This window comes from Rhinatrema bivittatum, chromosome 14, assembly GCF_901001135.1.
Source record: "Rhinatrema bivittatum chromosome 14, aRhiBiv1.1, whole genome shotgun sequence".
NCBI classification, from domain to species: domain Eukaryota; kingdom Metazoa; phylum Chordata; class Amphibia; order Gymnophiona; family Rhinatrematidae; genus Rhinatrema; species Rhinatrema bivittatum.
This window is the reverse complement of record NC_042628.1, coordinates 81,561,525-81,579,715: the sequence shown is the minus strand read 5'-3', so window position 1 is coordinate 81,579,715 and position 18,191 is coordinate 81,561,525. Positions and strand designations below refer to the sequence as shown.

General features: G+C 48.3%; 1 protein-coding gene across 2 annotated transcripts in view; it reads right to left on the bottom strand.

Annotated features, from left to right (window-relative positions):
* Window positions 1-18,191, bottom strand: part of SCN1B (sodium voltage-gated channel beta subunit 1) — a 127,422-nt gene that overhangs the window by 14,736 nt on the left and 94,495 nt on the right. For both annotated transcript variants that reach the window (XR_003852671.1, XM_029577061.1), the window contains exons 5-6: window positions 8,726-8,867; window positions 4,086-4,187 (exon numbers count right to left, since the gene is read on the bottom strand). Coding sequence is in view for 1 of the 2 variants with exons in the window: in XM_029577061.1 (XP_029432921.1) it covers window positions 4,121-4,187; window positions 8,726-8,867 (209 nt within the window). In the remaining variant the exon portion in view is untranslated. The remainder of the gene's footprint in view (window positions 1-4,085; window positions 4,188-8,725; window positions 8,868-18,191) is intronic.

Sequence of the window (18,191 nt, the reverse complement as noted above, 5' to 3'; positions counted from 1 at the left end):
GATCATCTGGGATCCAGTAATCACCGGGTGGTGTGGTTCAGTATTATAGGAGATAAAGGTTCATTCAAAGGTGGAGGAAAACTAACAAATGGGGAGTACCTCAAGAAGTTGTTAGCTGGATGGGAAAACCTAGGGGAAGTAGAAGAGCAGTGGGTAGAACTAGAAGATATTGTAAGGGCAAAAACCTTTTTGTTAGTAAAAGTTATTAAAGGAGCAAGGAAAATTAGACCGCGAAGGATTTCTCACGAAATACTTGAAAAGGTAAAAGAGAAAAGTTTAGTGTTCATAAACTACAAGAGATTGCAGAAAGAGGAAGACAGGCAACAATATCTGGAAAAGCTAAGAAAAGCTGGGAAAGTAGTCAGGAATACAAAGATTAAAATGGGAAAAAATAGCAAATCCAGTAAAATGGCAGACAATGTTTTTAGATATGTTAGTGACAAAAGGACTTGCAAAAGTGGCATTGAGAGACTCAGAGGTGAACGAGAAGAAAATGTAGAAAATAATGAGAAAAAAGTGAAATTGCTTAACAAATATTTGTTTGCTGTAACCTGCGGATGGACTAGGAGCAGTCCCACATAAATCAAACATAAATAAGATTGGAAGTAAGGTAACAATCAGTTGATTTTCAGAACAGTGTGTTCATGAGGAGCTAACTAAACTTAAAATGGATAAAGCAATGGGGCCAGAAGGAATACACCCAAGGGTAGTTAAGGGAACTTAGAAAAGCCCTGGCAGCTCCACTGGCTTACTTTTCAATGTTTCTTTACAGTTGTGAGTAATTTTGAAGGACTGGAATTGGGCAGATGTGGTTCCTATTCATATAAGTGGAGGCAAGGGAGAGGCTGGGAACTACAGGCCAGTTAATCTGACCTCTGTGGTGAGCAAATGAATTGAATTACTGCTAAAACAGAGGATAGTGTAGTTTCTGGAATCCAATGGATTGAAAGATCCGAGGCAGCATGGTTTTATCAGAGGTAGATCTTGTCAAACAAATCTGATCAATTTCTTTGGGTGACCAGAGAGTTGTATCAAAAGGAAAGCGCTAGATGTAGTGCACTTGGATTCCAGTAAGGCCTTTGACACAGTTCCCCATAGCCAACATAATTATCATTTCTAGAGACTATCTCAAAAAGAACAGAGACAGGATGGAGTCTGTCCAGAGAAGAGCAATCAAAATGGTGTAGGGTCTGAATCAGAAGACTTACGAGGAGAGGCTGAAGGATCTGAATATGTATACCTTGGAACAGAGGAGCTTCAGGGAAGATACGATGCAGAACTTCAGATACATAAATGTTTTTGATGATGCCTGTTCCTCAAACCTTTTCCAAAACAAACAGTAGAGCTAGGGGTCACGATATGAAACTTCAGGAGGGATAACTCAGAACCAACATCAAGAAATATTTCTTCATGAAGAGGAGGGTGGTGGATTCCTGGAATGCCCTTCCAAAAGAGGAGAAGAAGATGAAACAGTAAACAAATTCAAAAAGACATGGCATAAACACCATGGACTCCTGAAGACTAGAGTTGGAAATAAAGAAAAGGGTGCATGGAGGATAACCAGCATGGTGCAGCAGCCACTACCCCTAACAGACGGCATGGAGATTACTCCCCTTAACCAATTAGATTATGTGATCTTGATGCAACTGCAGCATTGCTCTCCGCTTCGATGGTGGGGAGGGGGGGGGAAAGGGAATTGGATTCAGACGACAGCCAACGCTAGGTGCTGACTTTTACGGTCCAGGGTATTGATACCCAGACATTATGGAAAAAGCGCACGACTGCTTCTACGGCCAAGTCCAAAAGCAAAGCACATTCAAGTAGCAGCACTATATGAATTATCAGGAAGGCTGCTCACCCTGTGAAAATGTTGCTAGCAGTAATTTTATTAAGGGTTTGACCCTTGTTTGGTTTTGATGTTTAATATTACTACCCTTAACATCTGGCTTGGGAATAACCTGCACAGAGTGGCAGTTACTACTATAAGATACTTGCAGGGCAGACTGTGTTGTGAAACTGCTTGTGGGCTGTGCCACAAGCAGCTTCTTACCTCTCTTCATGCTCGCTGCCTTTCCAACGCGGCCTAGAGGCCGCCAACGCTGGAGCCGTTTTGTGGCAGTCGGGACCTGCCGCCGACCTGCCATGCCTGCCCGGATCGCCGCGTTTCTGACCTCCTATGCGGCCAGGAGGCCGCTCCCAGCCCTGTTATCCCTTGCGGCAGGGAGCCACGAGTCAGCTGTGTTCAGCGGCAGGGAGCCACGAGTTAGCTGGGGTCTTCGCACGGCAGGGAGGCCATCCCCATTCCTCCTTCGCTTGTTCTGAGCCCTTTTCACCCTCCAGCTCCTCCTGTTCTCCAGATGACACCTTGTTGGGGTAAATCCGTCTCGTCTGTTCCTGTTTTCGTCATTGGAGTTTCGTCTTGGCTGGATTCCCTTCCTGCGCTTGTCCCGCTCTCCGCGTGGTCCATGACCAGCCTCTCCAGGTTGTGTAGGGTGTGCAGTGGGTCAGGGTGGTCTGTGACCAGCCCATTGGGTCCGCCCGTGTCGTTGGGCTGTGTAGGGCGCCCTGAGAGACAGTGCTAATGTCTGAACCTTCCAAGCTCCTCGTCTCGTTCAGAGCCTTCCAAACTCCTCGTCTCATCCAGAGTCTTCCAAGCTCCTCGTCTCGTCTAGCATCTTCTATGTCACAAGGCCTCCATCTGCCCTCATTGTCAGTCTGGCCTGCTGCTTCTTGCCGATACCCAACGGCAGATCCGAAAGGGCTGGGAATGGTCAGAGGACTGTTCAGTAACCAACATTGCGTTGTTCGCCTTCCAGAAGCATGCAGGGCCGGTAGAGGGTCAGACCTTTAGTCTTCACCCATGCTTGGACACGCCTCGCCTACCTCGGTGCTGCTCTGGAGTCTTCTGGGGTCGTGCCGAGGCCCAAGGGCACACAATTCCCTCAAGATGGGACCGCTCTCCTAGCGTTCCCAGAATAGACTGGATGGAGCATTTGGTCTTTTTCTGCCATCATTACTATGTAAATTGGGCACCCTAAGTATGGGCCCTAGAGTGACTGACTAGATTAGAAACTGGTTAAGTTGGAGGCGACAAAGCATAGAGGTAAATGGAGTTCAATCCAAGGAGGGGAGACATCAGGAAGCAAACCTTGGACTGATTTTTTAAAACATTTTTGTGATTTATAATGTGGAAGGATTTGTCTTTTTCCTGATGAAATCAAAATCTGCAGCAAGGCAGATAGACAGAAATGTGGAAAACATGAGGAGGTATTTAGCAAAGCACGAGGAATGGTCTAGGGCCTGGTAGCTACGATTTAATACTAAAAAAATGCAGAGTACCCAAGGGAGAGATACAGTATTGGGGGTGAATTTTTTCTAAGCATTAAAGAAGAGCAAGATCTGGAGTTGATTATATCTGATGATCTTAAGGTGGACAATTAGGTTGCATAAAGCGACTGCAAAAGCCTGAAAGATGCTTGGCTACATAGGGAGAGGAATAGTGAGCAGAAAAAGGGAGGTGATATTGCCCCTGTGTAGGTCCCTGGTGAGATCTCATTTGGAATACTGTGTACAATTGTGGAGAATATAAACCGGTGGAATCGATCCAGAGGGTGGCTACTAAAATAGTCAGTGGTCTTTGTTCTAAAGCATATGGCGACAGACTTAAAGATCTGAATATGTACACCCTAGAGGAAAGATGACTTATTGGAGTTACAGCTGACATATTTAAATATCTACAAGGTTTGCATGCACAGGAGGAAACAAAGCTGTAGAACGAGGGGTCAAGTGATGAGGGTAAAAGGGGGGTAGACTCAGGAGTACTCTAAGGCAATATTTCTTTACAGAGAGGGTGGTGGACACATGGAACAGGCTGGTGGAGACAAAACAGTATCTGAATTCAAGAACGCATGGGATAAACACAGGGCATCTCTGAGGAAGTGATGGGAACTGTAAAGCTAAATTAGTTGGGCTGATGGGCAGTCTTTTTTTGTTGTCATGTTTCTATGTTTTTAAAGATAGTGCTGGTTTTGCTAATGCCCTGACTGAGTGGAGGGGCCACAGTCAGATAAGGTTCCATTACATACCTCCTTATTAAGCCTTCTTGCTTCCGGCTCCTCTGTTATTCCTCCACCTGGACCCCTGCACAGTTCTCTTTACTCTCTGAAGTTATTGCTAAGTACTCAGACCTGCAAGAGAAGGAGAAAAGAGATGCAGGATTACAATTTATGTTACTCAGAGAGTTGCTCCATGCCACAGGCCAGGTTGATCCATTCTGTTTGTGGATTTATATTCCTGTCTTTCTTTAAAATTTTGAACTAAAAGTCCATAGATACACTGGGGCAAAACTAGAGCTGGCTTAACCTCTTTTGGGTCAGATGGGAGCTCTCGAGAGAGCAGACTTGTACCAGGCTCTGAAGGCATCTGAGATGTGAATAAAGACCCAGAGCACCTGAAAGGATTCCAGACCTCAGTACTGAGCTGCAGAAAGCTGCTGGAAGGTGACACGAATGAGGACAAAAAACCCCCAAAAACATAATAACTGGGATACAACCAGGCTTGGTGAAACCCATCCCTGATAACTCCAAAGGAAAAAGTAGAAACGGATGATTTTGTTTTAGGGTAGGAAATGTGGCTGTAGAGATGGGTAGATGTGTTGGAGTGCATATATACTGTAAGTCTGTGTGACCGCTGTCCTCAGGGAGTAGGGAAAGAATTACAATACTAACTACCCATCTTCCCCCCACCCGTCACCGTGTCATGAATGTTAGGCACAGATGCTGCTCATGCAGAGAAGAGACCAGAACTGAGAATCAAAATCTGGCACCTCCTAAGTGCACAGCACTGCCGTGGAGTCCCCAGATCAACTAATCTCTCTCCTGCTTTTCCATCTCTCCTTCTTTGTGTCTCCTTCCGTCATCCCTCTCTCCCTCCCTCTCTATTTGTCTCTGACACCTTTATCTTTTTCCTCAATCTTTCTCCAACTATCTCTCCCTCTTATCATCTCTCTCTCTCACCCTAACTCTCTCACCATTTTTCACTCTCATCTCTTCCTCTCACACCCCTGCATTTTTTGATCTCTCTTTTCTATTTGCTGGCACTCAGCACTCCCTCTCTCTTCTGTTTTCACATCTCCCTCCTGTAGAGGTGACTGCTCTGCTTCAGCTGGGGAGAACCTGCAGGTAACCTTGGTCCAAGGTTCCACAGACAACATTCATATCCCTCTACCAAGCTCTTCCTCATACCTCCCCACTCCTCCATCTCCCTCTTTTCTTCCCTCCCTCACCCTTTTTCTCCCAGCTCTCCTCTTCTCTCTCTATGGCTGCCCCTTAGTTCTTTTCCGCCTCCATTCATCTTACCCTCTATTGCAACCTTTCTCTCTGTATACAGCACCATGAGAAGAGTAAAACTGCTGTTCCTCCTGTTCCCATGGCTGCCTCTGCATCTCTTTCCCTGCAGCTGTCTCTCTCCTCCTCTTCTCCCCATGACTGCTTCTGTCTCCCACCTCTCCGACTCCTTCTCCCTGCAGCTGCCTCCTCCTGTCCCATCTCCACTTCATCCCCAGATTACTACAATTGCCTCAGCCAACCTCCTTATTCTACCTCCATTTATCCCTACCTCGCTCTTGAATTTTCCCATAGTTGGCTCCCTCTCCATCTGTCCCTGCAGCTGTCTTTGCCTCCCTCTTATCTCAGTAGAGTTGCTTTTTTCTAAACAGGGAACCTATTACGCTCCCCGTCCGCGTACGGGCTTGCTCACCTCGTTGGATCCTCTGTAGGACATGGGTTGGCCTCCCCAGCGGCAGCTGCGAGCTCCTCCAGGCCTCTGTGTCCTGCAGCGGCGGTCACCAGGCCTTCCACTGAACACCAGGCCTTATGCCAGAGTCCGGCGTCTCCAGTGGCGTTGGCCCATACCCCTATGCGCGAGCGCATGAGCGCTCTGCTCGGTCCCTTGTAGGACCAGGGGCGGGTCCTAGCTCCGCGGCGCGCCCTGATTGATCGCATAATATAAGGAAGTTCCTGCCTGCATTTCCTTGCCTTGGCAATCGGGTCGACACTGTATGTGTGCAAGTTTGCTTCCGCATTCACAGTCTTGTTCCAGTCTCATTCCAGCCTTGTCCCAGCGTCCTCCTGTTCCAGTGTCCGTCTGTCTCGTCTCCCCAGGTAGTACCCTTGGACTGTCTCTCTGGTACTGACCTCAGCCTGTTCCTCGACCTTCCTGCCTGCTGCCTGGATCTTGACCTCTGCCTGCCTTGTGACCTCGTCTGACGTCCGGAACCTGACCCCTGCCTCGTTGACTACTCCTCGGACTGATCCTCGGATTCTGACCTCGACTGTCCTTGACCACAGCTCTGATTCTTGCTCTGCCTCTAGCCTTGTCATTGCCTACATTGTTCTTGTCCTCCTTGTTCCATCAGACCTACAGCCTCGAGACCGGAGCTCCCTTGTTGTCTGAGGGCACACCAGTCTACTACCTTTCCAGGAGACCCTGCGAGGCCTACCTAAGTCCAAGCGGCCCGGGTTCCTACGGGCTCCACCCGGGGGGGACCGCGGGCTTCCAGTGGTGAAGCTTATCCTAGCCTCTGTCTCCTCCAGTGCTCCGCCCCCTGGGGGCAGGTGCTTCCTGGTCCCTACCAGGGAGCAGTTCTCCACTGCCCCAGGACAAGGGTCCACCCCCGAACACAACAGGTTGCCAAGGCTATGGACTCGGAGGAGTCTCCCACCTCCAGGGCCCTACCGGGTTTGGCCGCCACAGTCCAAGAACATCACAGAGCTTTGGAATCGCTAGCCTCTTCGGTGGAAGAGCTTCGTTCACAGCTGCGAGATACAGCTCTGGCCAATCCCGTGGGCCTATCGGCCTCTATGCTTCCCAAAGCATCGTTGACACTTCCTCGATACAATGGGGACTCACGCTCCTGTCGTGGCTTCCTTAATCAGTGCTTCATGCAATTTGCACTGCAACCCTCCTTGTTCCTGAAGGAAACCACTAAAGTGACCTTCATCCTTTCCCGCCTGGAAGGGAAGGCTCTCGCATGGGCCTCTCCCTTATGGGAATGCTCTGATTCCGTACTTTCCCAAGTTATCCGGGTTTATTGCTCTCTTCAAACAGACCTTCGGAGACCCAGCCCATCAATCTGTAGCCAGCTATATTCTACACCTACGTCAAGGGTCACTGACCCTCTCTGAGTATACGGTGGAATTCAGGACCCTGGTTACTAAGCTCGGGTGGCAAGAAGATTGTCTGCAAGCCATCTTCCTAGATGGACTCTCCAGCGCTCTTAAAGATGAACTCTCCATCATGAGACTCCCCTGTCTCTAGAGGACTTGATTTCCCTCACCGGGAAGATCGACCATTGACTCCGGCAAAGGCGCCTAGAAGTAAAGGCTTCCCACTCTCCTATACCGCGTCCCACGCATGTTCAGAGTCCTCCAGCCAAGACTCCAGCACCACCGCCCTCTTCCGTGGTGGAACCCATGGAGGTGAACCATGGGTGACTGTCTCTGACCGAACATCTCCGTCGGAGGAAGGAGGGTCTTTGCCTTTACTGTGGCACTTCCAGACATGTTCGACATTCTTGTCTGGCTCGTCCAGAAAACTGCAATGCCTGAGCCCAGCGGGGGTCCCGAGCTTAGGCGCTATTGTCACCGGCCCCCAACTCCTGCTTCCCATCTCTCTGGGCATCGAGGCCCACTCCTTCGCCACCATTGCTCTTGTCGATACAGGAACAAGTGGCAGCTTCATCATGGATGACATTGTCAAGCTTCTGAACATTCCTCTTCAGCCATTAGATGTGAGTCTCCGCATTGCCTCCATTCAGGGAGAACATCTTCCAGGGCTCATTAGCCATCGAACAGTGGCTGTCCCCTTGTGCGCGCTGACCCCCAATTTTATAACATGCGTGCGCCTGCGCGCACATATTATAAAATCAGGCGTCCATGTGCGTGTGCTGGGTAGCGCGCACACATATACGCCCGCGTGTACCCTAAATTGATTAATCAACGGACATAAATCAAACATAGTAAACATTAACAGTCACAATGAACTATAACCCCTTTATGCGAACAAACTACATCATAAATTGTTTCTCTATGAACTAAGTAAATTCCTGGTTGAAGAACCAAGCCTTCATTGCTTTCCTAAATTTGGAATAATTGGCCTCAATACGCATACTGTGCGGCAAAGTATTCCACAATAACGGACCCTGATAAGCAAAAGCAGAGTATCTCACACATTCTAGTCTAATCCCCAAGGGTAACACAAGAAGATCTTTTTGGATGGATGGATGATAAGTTAATATGTTAAACAAATATTGAGGCTGGCCCCTCTGAAGTGTTTTAAAAACAAGACATAAAATGTAAACCTAAAACGACATAGAACCAGCAACCAAAATAGTTTTCCCAGTGCAAAATAAACATGATCATATTTCTTTAACCCCATAATAAGTCGTGCAGCAGTATTCTGTAAGACCGGAAGTCCACTGATACAAAACATTGCAATAATCAATTTGTGATATTACTATGGTACGAACAAGATCAATTTCTTTCAAAAATGTTCCACAGTGCATTGTTTCTCTGTCACCTCCTGTGCTTTGCAGTGACAGCTCTGTGCTGAGGGAGACCAGAAAGCAGGAGGGAAGGCAGACAATCTGAGAGTCCCCTGGAAGGTGTGGGGGGTACCTGGACTGTGTGTATGTGTGTGTGTGCGTCAGACTCAGTGATGCACTTACGCATTCTCTGGTGCAGGTTCTTCACTGGCTGCGGCAATCTTCTTATAACAATAGATCATCTCTGCCACCAGCCAGATAGTGAGGAACACGATCAGCACATACATCATGATCTCCGAGACAATAGATGCTATGTCCCTGTTTGCTGTGGGCCAGGAACAAGAAAACAAAAAGAGCAAACATCAGGTAAAGCACAGAGACCAGGAAGCCCTCCACCCACAGTGACATTCTCAGGGAACTGACCACTGCCAAGAGAAGGAATGTCTCTCCAAACCATTTTTATGGAGCGCACATCCTGGCAGGTCGATTTTAAAAGCACTGCTCATGCAAAAAGCCCACATACGTGCAACACAGATTTTAAAAAGTCGCAAAATATGTGTGTAGGTATCCGTGCTCGTGTAAGGAATAATGGGGTGGAAAAAGAGTGGGGAATGGGCCTTTCGTAACTCCGAAAACTGCAGTGCATGTACACTAGATATCCCATAACTTTACTGCTGCTCCTGATGACAAGCAAGCCTGTGGATCTCCAGTTTTAGGCTTATAGAACAGGGTGAAGGGTCCAGGTCATACACGATGAAGAACCAGAGAGGTCTGAAAGACCTCGCTTTTTAAATGGACAAACTGGTGGACTAATTGCAAAACTGGGAATGTGCCTCACGCAAGCCTGATTTGAACTTCGCTGAGATGGGCGCATAGAAGCCGACAAGGTCCTATGGAAGACACATGCACACTAGCCATGCTCGCGTAACCCCCTAAAATTATTTATTTATTTATTTAGCACTTTTATATACTGATATTCAAGTAACAGGGTTACCAATCAGGCCTCCAAACCCAGAGTCTTTTGGTCCATAAGAACATAAGAAATTGCCATGCTAGGTCAGACCAAGGGTCCATCAAGCCCAGCATCCTGTTTCCAACAGAGGCCAAACCAGGTCACAAGAACCTGGCAATTACCCAAACACTAAGAAGATCCCAAGCTACTGATGCAATTAATAGCAGTGGCTATTCCCTAAGTAAACTTGATTAATAGCCATTAATGGACTTCTCCTCCAAGAACTTATCCAAACCTTTTCTGAACCCAGCTATACTAACTGCACTAACCACATCCCTTGGCAACAAATTCCAGAACTTTATTGTGCGTTGAGTGAAAAAGAATTTTCTCCGATTAGTCTTAAATGTGCTACTTGCTAACTTCATGGAATGCCCCCTAGTCCTTCTATTATTCAAAAGTGTAAATAACCGAGTCACATCTACTCATTCAAGACCTCTCATGATCTTAAACACCTCTATCATATCCCACCTCAGCCGTCTCTTCTCCAAGCTGAACAGCCCTAACCTCTTCAACCTTTCCTCATAGGGGAGCTGTTCCATCCCCTTTATCATTTTGGTTGCCCTTCTCTGTACCTTCTCCATCACAACTATATCTTTTTTAGATGCGGCGACCAGAATTGTACACAGTATTCAAGGTGCATGGAGCGATATAGAGGCATGACATTTTCTGTTTTATTAACTATTCCCTTCCTAATAATTCCTAACATTCTGTTTGCTTTTTTGACTCCTCAGCACACTGAGCCGATGATTTCAATGTAATGTAACATAACTAATGTATCTATTTATCTATTATCCACTATGATGCCTAGATCTTTTTCCTGGGTGGTAGCTCCTAGTATGGAACCTAACATCATGTAACTACAGAAGAATTCCCAGGTATGATAATTTTTCCACTCTGAGGAAATAATCCTCTACCCTGGAGATGGGGAAATATATTCCCTTTAATCTTGGAGGATGGATCTTGTTTTTTTGTTTTGCTTTACTGTTGAGTTCGTGGACCCTTGAGCCGGCTAGGGATGATGAAAGCGCACTGTGAGAAGGCCCACAACGGAGGTCGTAGCCAGGAGGCAGATCAAGTCAGGAGACCCACCGATCTTCACCACTGGAAGCCCGAGATCACCCCGGGAGGAGCCCTTGAGGATCCGAGCCACTTGGACTTATGTGCGGTCTCCTGAAGACAAGTCTCCGAAGAGTTGTCCTGAAGTTGCGAAGTGGAGCAGTGGTTGGAGCCAGGAGACCAACAGGAACTTCACCACTGGAAGCCTGAGGTCCATGAGCCGCTTGGACTTAGGCGAGGTCTCCCAGACGGAGTGAACGCGGAGCAGTCCGGATCAAGACAGACAGCAGACAAGCAGAACGTTGAACAAATCAGAAGTCAGGGCAGGCGGCAGACAGCAGAGACCGAAGACGAACCAGGGGTCGAGACAGGCAGCAAGCAAGATACCAGAGGACAAGCCGAAGTCAGGAGCCAGGAAGTCGAGCCGAAGTCAGGAGCCAGGAGACGCATGAACAAGAAGAGGACTGCAACTACTAATCTCAAGGAGGGAACCTCGTTGCAAGGCCAAGAGTGGAGCTAGTTGCAGGGTGTAAAAACCCTGAAGGCGTCTGATGTCATCCCCGGGCGGTGCTATGTTTCCCACGCTGGTCCCTTTAAATTCTAAGCCCCTGCGCGTGCGCGCCTAGGGGGCAGGGCCAACTGGAGAGCGTCGGCGGCATCTCCCTCCAGGAGGGATCGCCGCGGGAAGGGCCTAGCAAGGCCTGAACGGAGCGCCGTGGTACATGAAGCAGCCCTGAGGTAGTGGAAGGGACCGACTGTGGAGCTCTGCGGGCCGGGACCACAACATTTACATAGCAACATAGTAAATACTGACAGAAAAAGACTCAAATGGTCCGTCCAATCTGCCTAGCAATCTTCTATTTTTTTGTTTTTTTTGTTTTATTCTTATGGTAATTGTTGCTCTGTGTAGGTTGCCCCAATCAAAATGAACCCTTTTCTTCATCTCCATCATTTAGCCACTAGAAATTCTTCAAGGTCCATATTCAAAAGCATTTAGGAAGATAACTCAGAAGTTATTTGGTTAAATGAAGTTCCCTGTACGTACCCGGATCAGTCTGGACTGCTGGGTTTTGCCTCCCTTCCAGCAGATGGAGACAGAGAAAAACTACAAGAGCACCCCCTCTTAAGCCGGTGTGCCACCTGCATCTCTCTCCAGTATTTCTTGGTCTCCAGCAGATGGAGTGGTGCAAAACCTGCGGTTCTGAACCAATCTTAAGATTTAAAAAAAAAAAGAGAAAGCATAACATTAATTTTCTGAAGATCAAAAGGAGAAGATCAAGCAGGACAGAAGAAATTGTGGTTCCTCCCAGGGGGTTGGCAAGTCCTGGTGGGACCAACCCCCTGGTAGCAGGTATAGCAGGAGCAAGGGTTGGAAACCTAGAGTTGCTTGCCTTTCTTGTGGTGCACCGGGGGTGAAAAACGGTGGTCCGGTCCCTCCCCCTCCACCTTGGATCCGGAGAAGCCTTGCCCTTGCCGATAAAGTTAGTTTAAAAAAAAAATGACAAAGGACTAGGCACTAGCTGGGCTTAGCCATGCGACATCGGTCCCATCGCCGAACGCAGTCAGGGCAAGCGATCACAACCACGATTCAGACTCCCGTGTCCTGCTCCTTCACCTTACTTCATCGATGCCTTCCACGTACTCCCTCTTGCACTGGCCATGCCATGTGACATTAGATGCTCTGCCTGCGGAGAGCCCGCTTTGCAGCTCTCCTGTGCGGGCCTTTGTTCACATTGCTTCCCTGGAGGGGAGAGTTCTTCGGGAGTGGCGGAAGTGGCAGCGGGGAAGCTCTGCGGTGCAGGCAAATTCCTCCATCCCAGGAATGGGTCAAGATAAAGTCGGACCAGTGGGTTCTTAGAACAAGGCTACGCTTTAGAATTTGCTCGACCCTTGCGAGACCTATTTATGATCTCTCCCTGTGGCTCACCAAGCAAGAAACTAATTGTTTGGCAGACCATTCACAGGCTAGAGTGCCAGGGGCCATCCTTCCTGTTCCCCGGGAAGAGCGGGGAATGGGACATTATTCTATTTATTTCGTGGTGCCGAAAAAGGAAGGGTCTTTCCATCTGATCCTGGAACTGAAGAAAGTGAACAGGTCCCTCAAAGTTCTGGGTTTCCGGATGGAGACCCTGTGCTCGGTCATTGCAGCGGTATGCAGTGTGGAGTCCTTGGCTTCCCTGGATCTGACGGAAGCATACCTTCACATCAGTATCCACAGGGATCATCAAAGGTTCTCCGGTTCATGATTCTCAGAATGCATTTCCAGTTTTGTGCCCTCCCATTCGGGCAGGCTACGGTTCCAAGGACTTTCACCAAGGTGATGTTGGTGGTGGCGGCAGCCCTCCGAAGGGAGGGGGTACTAGTTCACCTGTACCTGGATGACTGGGATCATTCGAACGATGTCGGAGGAACTCTGCAAGCAGGCAGTGGACAAGGTCTTGCACCGTGTATGAGGTCTCTCGGTTGGGTCATCAATCAGGCCAAAAGCCATCTTCATCCTTCTCAGATCATGGACATCTTAGGAGCATGGTTTGATACCCGAGTGGGCAAGGACTTCCTCATGGAGGAATGAATCACCAAACTACAGTCGCAAGTTCGACACCTCTTGGCAGCATCGGTACCCAGAGTCTGGGATTATTTGCAGGGCCTTGGCTCCATAGTGTCCACTCAGGAGTTGGTCCCATGGGTGTTTGCTCATATGAGGCCCTTACAGAAAGCATAGCTATTCTGCTGGGACCTGAAGTCAGAGGAGTTTCAGATTCCCTTACCGCTCACAGAGTTCACCAGGTCCACTCTTGGTTGGTGGCGGCTTACTCGAGACCACTTGAGGCACGGAGTGGACCTCAAGGTGCCTTAGTGGGTGATAGTGACCATGGACGCCAGGCTCTCAGGTTGGGAGGGGGGGCTGTGTACCAGTCTCAGTCGGTCCAGGGCCAATGGTGTTTATTTAAATTTATTATTTATTTATTTAAATTCTTTTAATATACCGATGCTCAAGACAAAGTCTTATCGTACCGGTTTACAGCAAAACCAGGGGAAACCATAATTAACAGAATGAAAGAAAGTTACAATGAACAGGGAGTACAATTCTGGACAATTGAAAGAAAAGAATTAGATTAACATAACGTTTCTAAAAGTAATGCAAAATAGCAAAAAACAAGTAATTAGCATAAAAAGCTAATTAAGTGGCTAATTTAACTAAGAGATTCGATCTTAACGGTTCCTTTAGATAAGTGGTAGAGGAGGCATCATACAGGGGAGACGACAAGGGCTAGAGATGGGGCAGTGGCAGGCAGAAGTTATAGGCTCGAGGCAAGGGGGGAGGGTGATATGGGGGGTGTAAGAGTCATTACTTGTTGGGGAGTGTCTCATCAGGGGAAAGCTTGAGAAAATAGCCAAGTTTTCAGTTTCTTTCTAAAGGAGAGAAGACATTGTTCCTGGCGTAGATCTGGGGGTAGTGTGTTCCATAGATGTGGTCCTGCAGAGGACAGTGCTCATTTTTGAAAGGAATTGTGGATGAAGGATTTGTGTGGGGACGCCTGGAGAGTTCCTTTGTATGTGGATCTAATTGGCCTGGTGGAAGTATGGAGTTCGAGTGGGATTGTGAGTTGGAGTGAGGAATGATGGTAGATGGTTTTGTGGAGGATGGTCAAGGTCTTGAACAGTATTCTATAATGGATGGGAAGCCAGTGTAGGTTTTTAAGTATTGGTGTGATGTGGTCCTTATGACAAGAATTTGTGAGGATCCTGGCTGCGGCGTTTTGCAGCATCTGTAGAGGTTTAGTTGTGGAGGAGGGGAGGCCGAGCAGTAGCGCATTGCAGTAGTCAATCTTTGAAAGCAGTATGGCTTGGAGGACTGAACGGTAATCATGAAAGTGCAGAAGAGGTCTTAGCTGTTTTAAAACATGTAGCTTATTGAAGCATTCCTTAGTAGTGTTGTTGATGAACTTTTTGAAGTTTATTCTGTTGTCCAGAATAGCACTGAGGTCTCTCACCTGGCTTGCTGAAGGTAAGATTGGGTTGCAGACAAGGGGGTTATTATCATTAGGAGAGAAGACGAGGAGTTCAGTTTTGGACGTATTAAGAACCAGATTGAGACTAGAGAGTAGGTGGTTGATGGAGTGAAGGCAGCTGTTCCAGAAGTTTAGGGTGCTGGAGAGGGGGTCCGTGATGGGGATTAAGATCTGCACATTGTCAGTGTAAATAAAGTGGGTGAGGTTGAGACTTTCTGTTGTAATCCTGCTCGCGAGGAGCGTGGGCAGGCTCTTACCTTCTCGCAGCCAGTCGGGCTGCTGACGCAGCTGCTTCTTTCTCCCTGAATCAGCTGGGGCTGTCCCCGCAGCTGTTGCCATGCGGCCGGATCCTCTGCTCCTGTTTCTGCCTTCCCCCGACGTGCTGCTGCGATCCCGGGACCTTCAGCCAGCAGGGAGGCGGCCCTCCCAGTGCCTGCTTCAGCCCGGGTCCTTGCCTGGCAGGGAAGCCATCCCTGCCAGTGCCTGCAGCCTGCTACAGCTTTCTACTCTGCCTGCAGTCTTACCTCTCCTCCTGGGGCTGTCTTCACGGCATGGAGCCATTCCTGCAGTCAGCCCTTCTCCTGCTTCAGTCTTTGCAGCTCTCTGTTCTCCCTGCCGGTGCCTGCAGCCAGCCTTACCTCTCTCTGCTTCTTCCTGCTTCAGTCCTTGCGGCTGGGAGCTGCTCCAGCGACCTGCCTTCACCCAGCTCCAGTCCAGGGCTGCTCCGCGGCTTCCTTGGGCCCTCCACGTGGCTGAGGACGCCACCAGCTTCCAGCTCTTCTCTCCAGCTTCCTAGGGCACAGGCGTGCGCCTCTCTGCTCCTCTTCAAGGGCCAGCCAGGTGTGGCCCCCTGCTGACCTCTCCCTGGGCGTTGTCCAACTCAGCTCTACTAAAGGGCTCAGCGTTCAGTCTGTCTTTGCCTTCGCAAGGAGTTGGTCACTCCTGAGATCCTTCGCTCCAGGAAGTCGTCTGTGTTCCAGCACTTCTGCAAGGTCCTGTGTTTCTTGTTACCTGTCGGAGCTTCTCGTCCAGTCCTGATGTCTGCCTGCCGTTCCAGTCCCAAGGTCTGTCTCTTGATCCAGTACCTGTGTTCCAGTCCTGATGTTACCTGCTGTTCCAGTTCCATGTTGCAGCCCTGAGGTGTGACTCCTATTCCAGTATCTGTGTTCCAGCCTTGATGTTACCTGCTGTTCCAGATGTCCTTGTTCCAGCCCTGAGGTCTGTCGTAATCCTTGTTCCTGATCCTGATGCTTTTACCTGCCTTGAGCTGCCAGGAGTGCAGCGTATCCTTGCCTTGAGCTGCCAGGAGTGCAGCAAACCTGCTTCCTCTTTCCTGTGCTCTCCCGCTCTCAGCGTGGTCCGCGACCAGCCTTCCAGGGCTGAGTAGGGCGCGCATGAGGCAGGGTGGTCTGCGACTCAGTCCCGCGGGTGGTCTGAGTAGGGCGCCCTGAGGGACGGTGCCCATGTCTTCCTTCAGCCCTCGTTCCTGATTCCACCTCTGTGATTCCAGTCCTGAGTCCACACCTGTGCCTGTCCACATCTATGCATCCTGCACCTCGTTCCTGAGTCCACGTCTTTGCCTGAGTCCACATCTAAGGATCCTGCACGTCTATGCCTGAGTCCATGTCGTTCCTGAGTCTCATCTGAATCCATAAGAACATAAGAAATTGCCATGCTGGGACAGACCAAGGGTCCATCAAGCCCAGCATCCTGTTTCCAACAGAGGCCAAAAACCAGGCCACAAGAACCTGGCAATTACCCAAACACTAAGAAGAACCCATGCTACTGATGCAATTAATAGCAGGGGCTATTCCCTAAGTATAATTCATTAATAGCCATTAATGGACTTCTGCCCCAAGAACTTATCCAAACCTTTTTTGAACCCAGCTACACTAACTGCACTCACCACATCCTCTGGCAACAAATTCCAGAGCTTTATTGTGCGTTGAGTGAAAAAGAATTTTCTCCGATTAGTCTTAAATGTGTTACTTGCTAACTTCATGGAATGCCCCCTAGTCCTTCTATTATTCGAAAGTGTAAATAACCGAGTCACATCTACTCGTTCAAGACCTCTCATGATCTTAAAGACCTCTATCATATCCCCCCTCAGCCGTCTCTTCCTCCAAGCTGAACAGCCCTAACCTCTTCAGCCTTTCCTCACAGGGGAGCTGTTCCAGTCTTCGCTGCCCTGGCCTCCATCTGGCCTGCCGCTTCGTGCCGTACCCTGCGGCAGGTCCGAAAGGGCTGGGAACGGTCGGAGGACTGTTCACAAGACCAACATTGCGTTGTTGGGTCTTCCGAAGCGTGCAGGTCCGGAGGAGGGCCTGTCTTCCAGTCTTCACTCCAGCTTGCCTCTGTCCAGCCCATGCTCGGGCATGCCACGTCTCCCGCGGCACCTCTCCAGACCCCTCTGGCGTCGAGCCGCAGCCCAAGGGCACACACATCTCCCAGGAGTGGGATCGCTCTCCTAGCGCTCCACAACACTTTCTAGTAGCTGGCATAGGGGTCGCAGATAGATATTAAACAGGGTGGGGGATAAAGAGGAACCTTGGGGGACCCCTTGATTGGAGTGGATGGGGTCGGATTATTTATTTATTTATTTATTTAAAAGTGTTTGTATACAGTCTTTACAAACAGTGTTTAATCAAAACGGTTTACATAACTAAATAAAAAACAAATGTAAATAAAAGATTTAAATTTAAAAGAACATAAAGATTATCAAATTATAAAAGCTCAAAATTACAAAAATATATAATAAAAATAAAAATCTAAAACAATGAATAGTTTACATAAAAAATAAATCAATATATAATAATGTTGTGCCCTGTGTGATGGAGAAGTAGTTATGTTATTTAGTGTGTGATATATGGAAAGCAGATTGAAATAAATGTGTTTTTAGGGATTTTTTGAAGTGTTTGGAGTTGGATATGGATCTTAAAGAGTCTGGTAATGCGTTCCATAAGATTGGTCCAATGACAGAGAATGATCTTTTTTATCGTTTATTCTAACTTTGTAGTGCCTGTTGTTGAGGAAGGATTTGAACCAGATGAGTGCAGATCCTGTGATGCCGATTTCCTCCAGACGGTTGATGAGGATTGAATGAATAACTGTGTCGAACGCTGCTGAAATGTCGAGAAGAGGCAGAAGGAAGGATTGGCCTTTGTCAAGACCCATCAGAATTTTGTCTGTTAACGAGAGTAAGAGTGATTCCATGTTTAAGCTTTTCCGGAAACCAAATTGAGAGGGGTAAAGAATGTTATGGGAGTCAAGGTAATCAATGAGACAGTTGTTGACCAGTTTTTCCATTAGCTTGGCGATAAATGGTAAGTTGGCAATGGGGCGGAAGTTTGCCGGGTTGGCTGGATCCAGGTTAGGTTTTTTTTAGTAAGGTTTTTAGTGAAGCAGTTTTTAATGAGTCCGGGACAGATCCCTGAGTGAGGGAGCAATTTATGATATCAGCCAGAGGTTTGGCTATGGTGTTAGGGATGGTAAGTAAGAGTTTGGTAGGTATTTGGTATGTTGGATGTGATGAAGGCTTCATTTTCTTGATTATAGATTCGATCTCCAG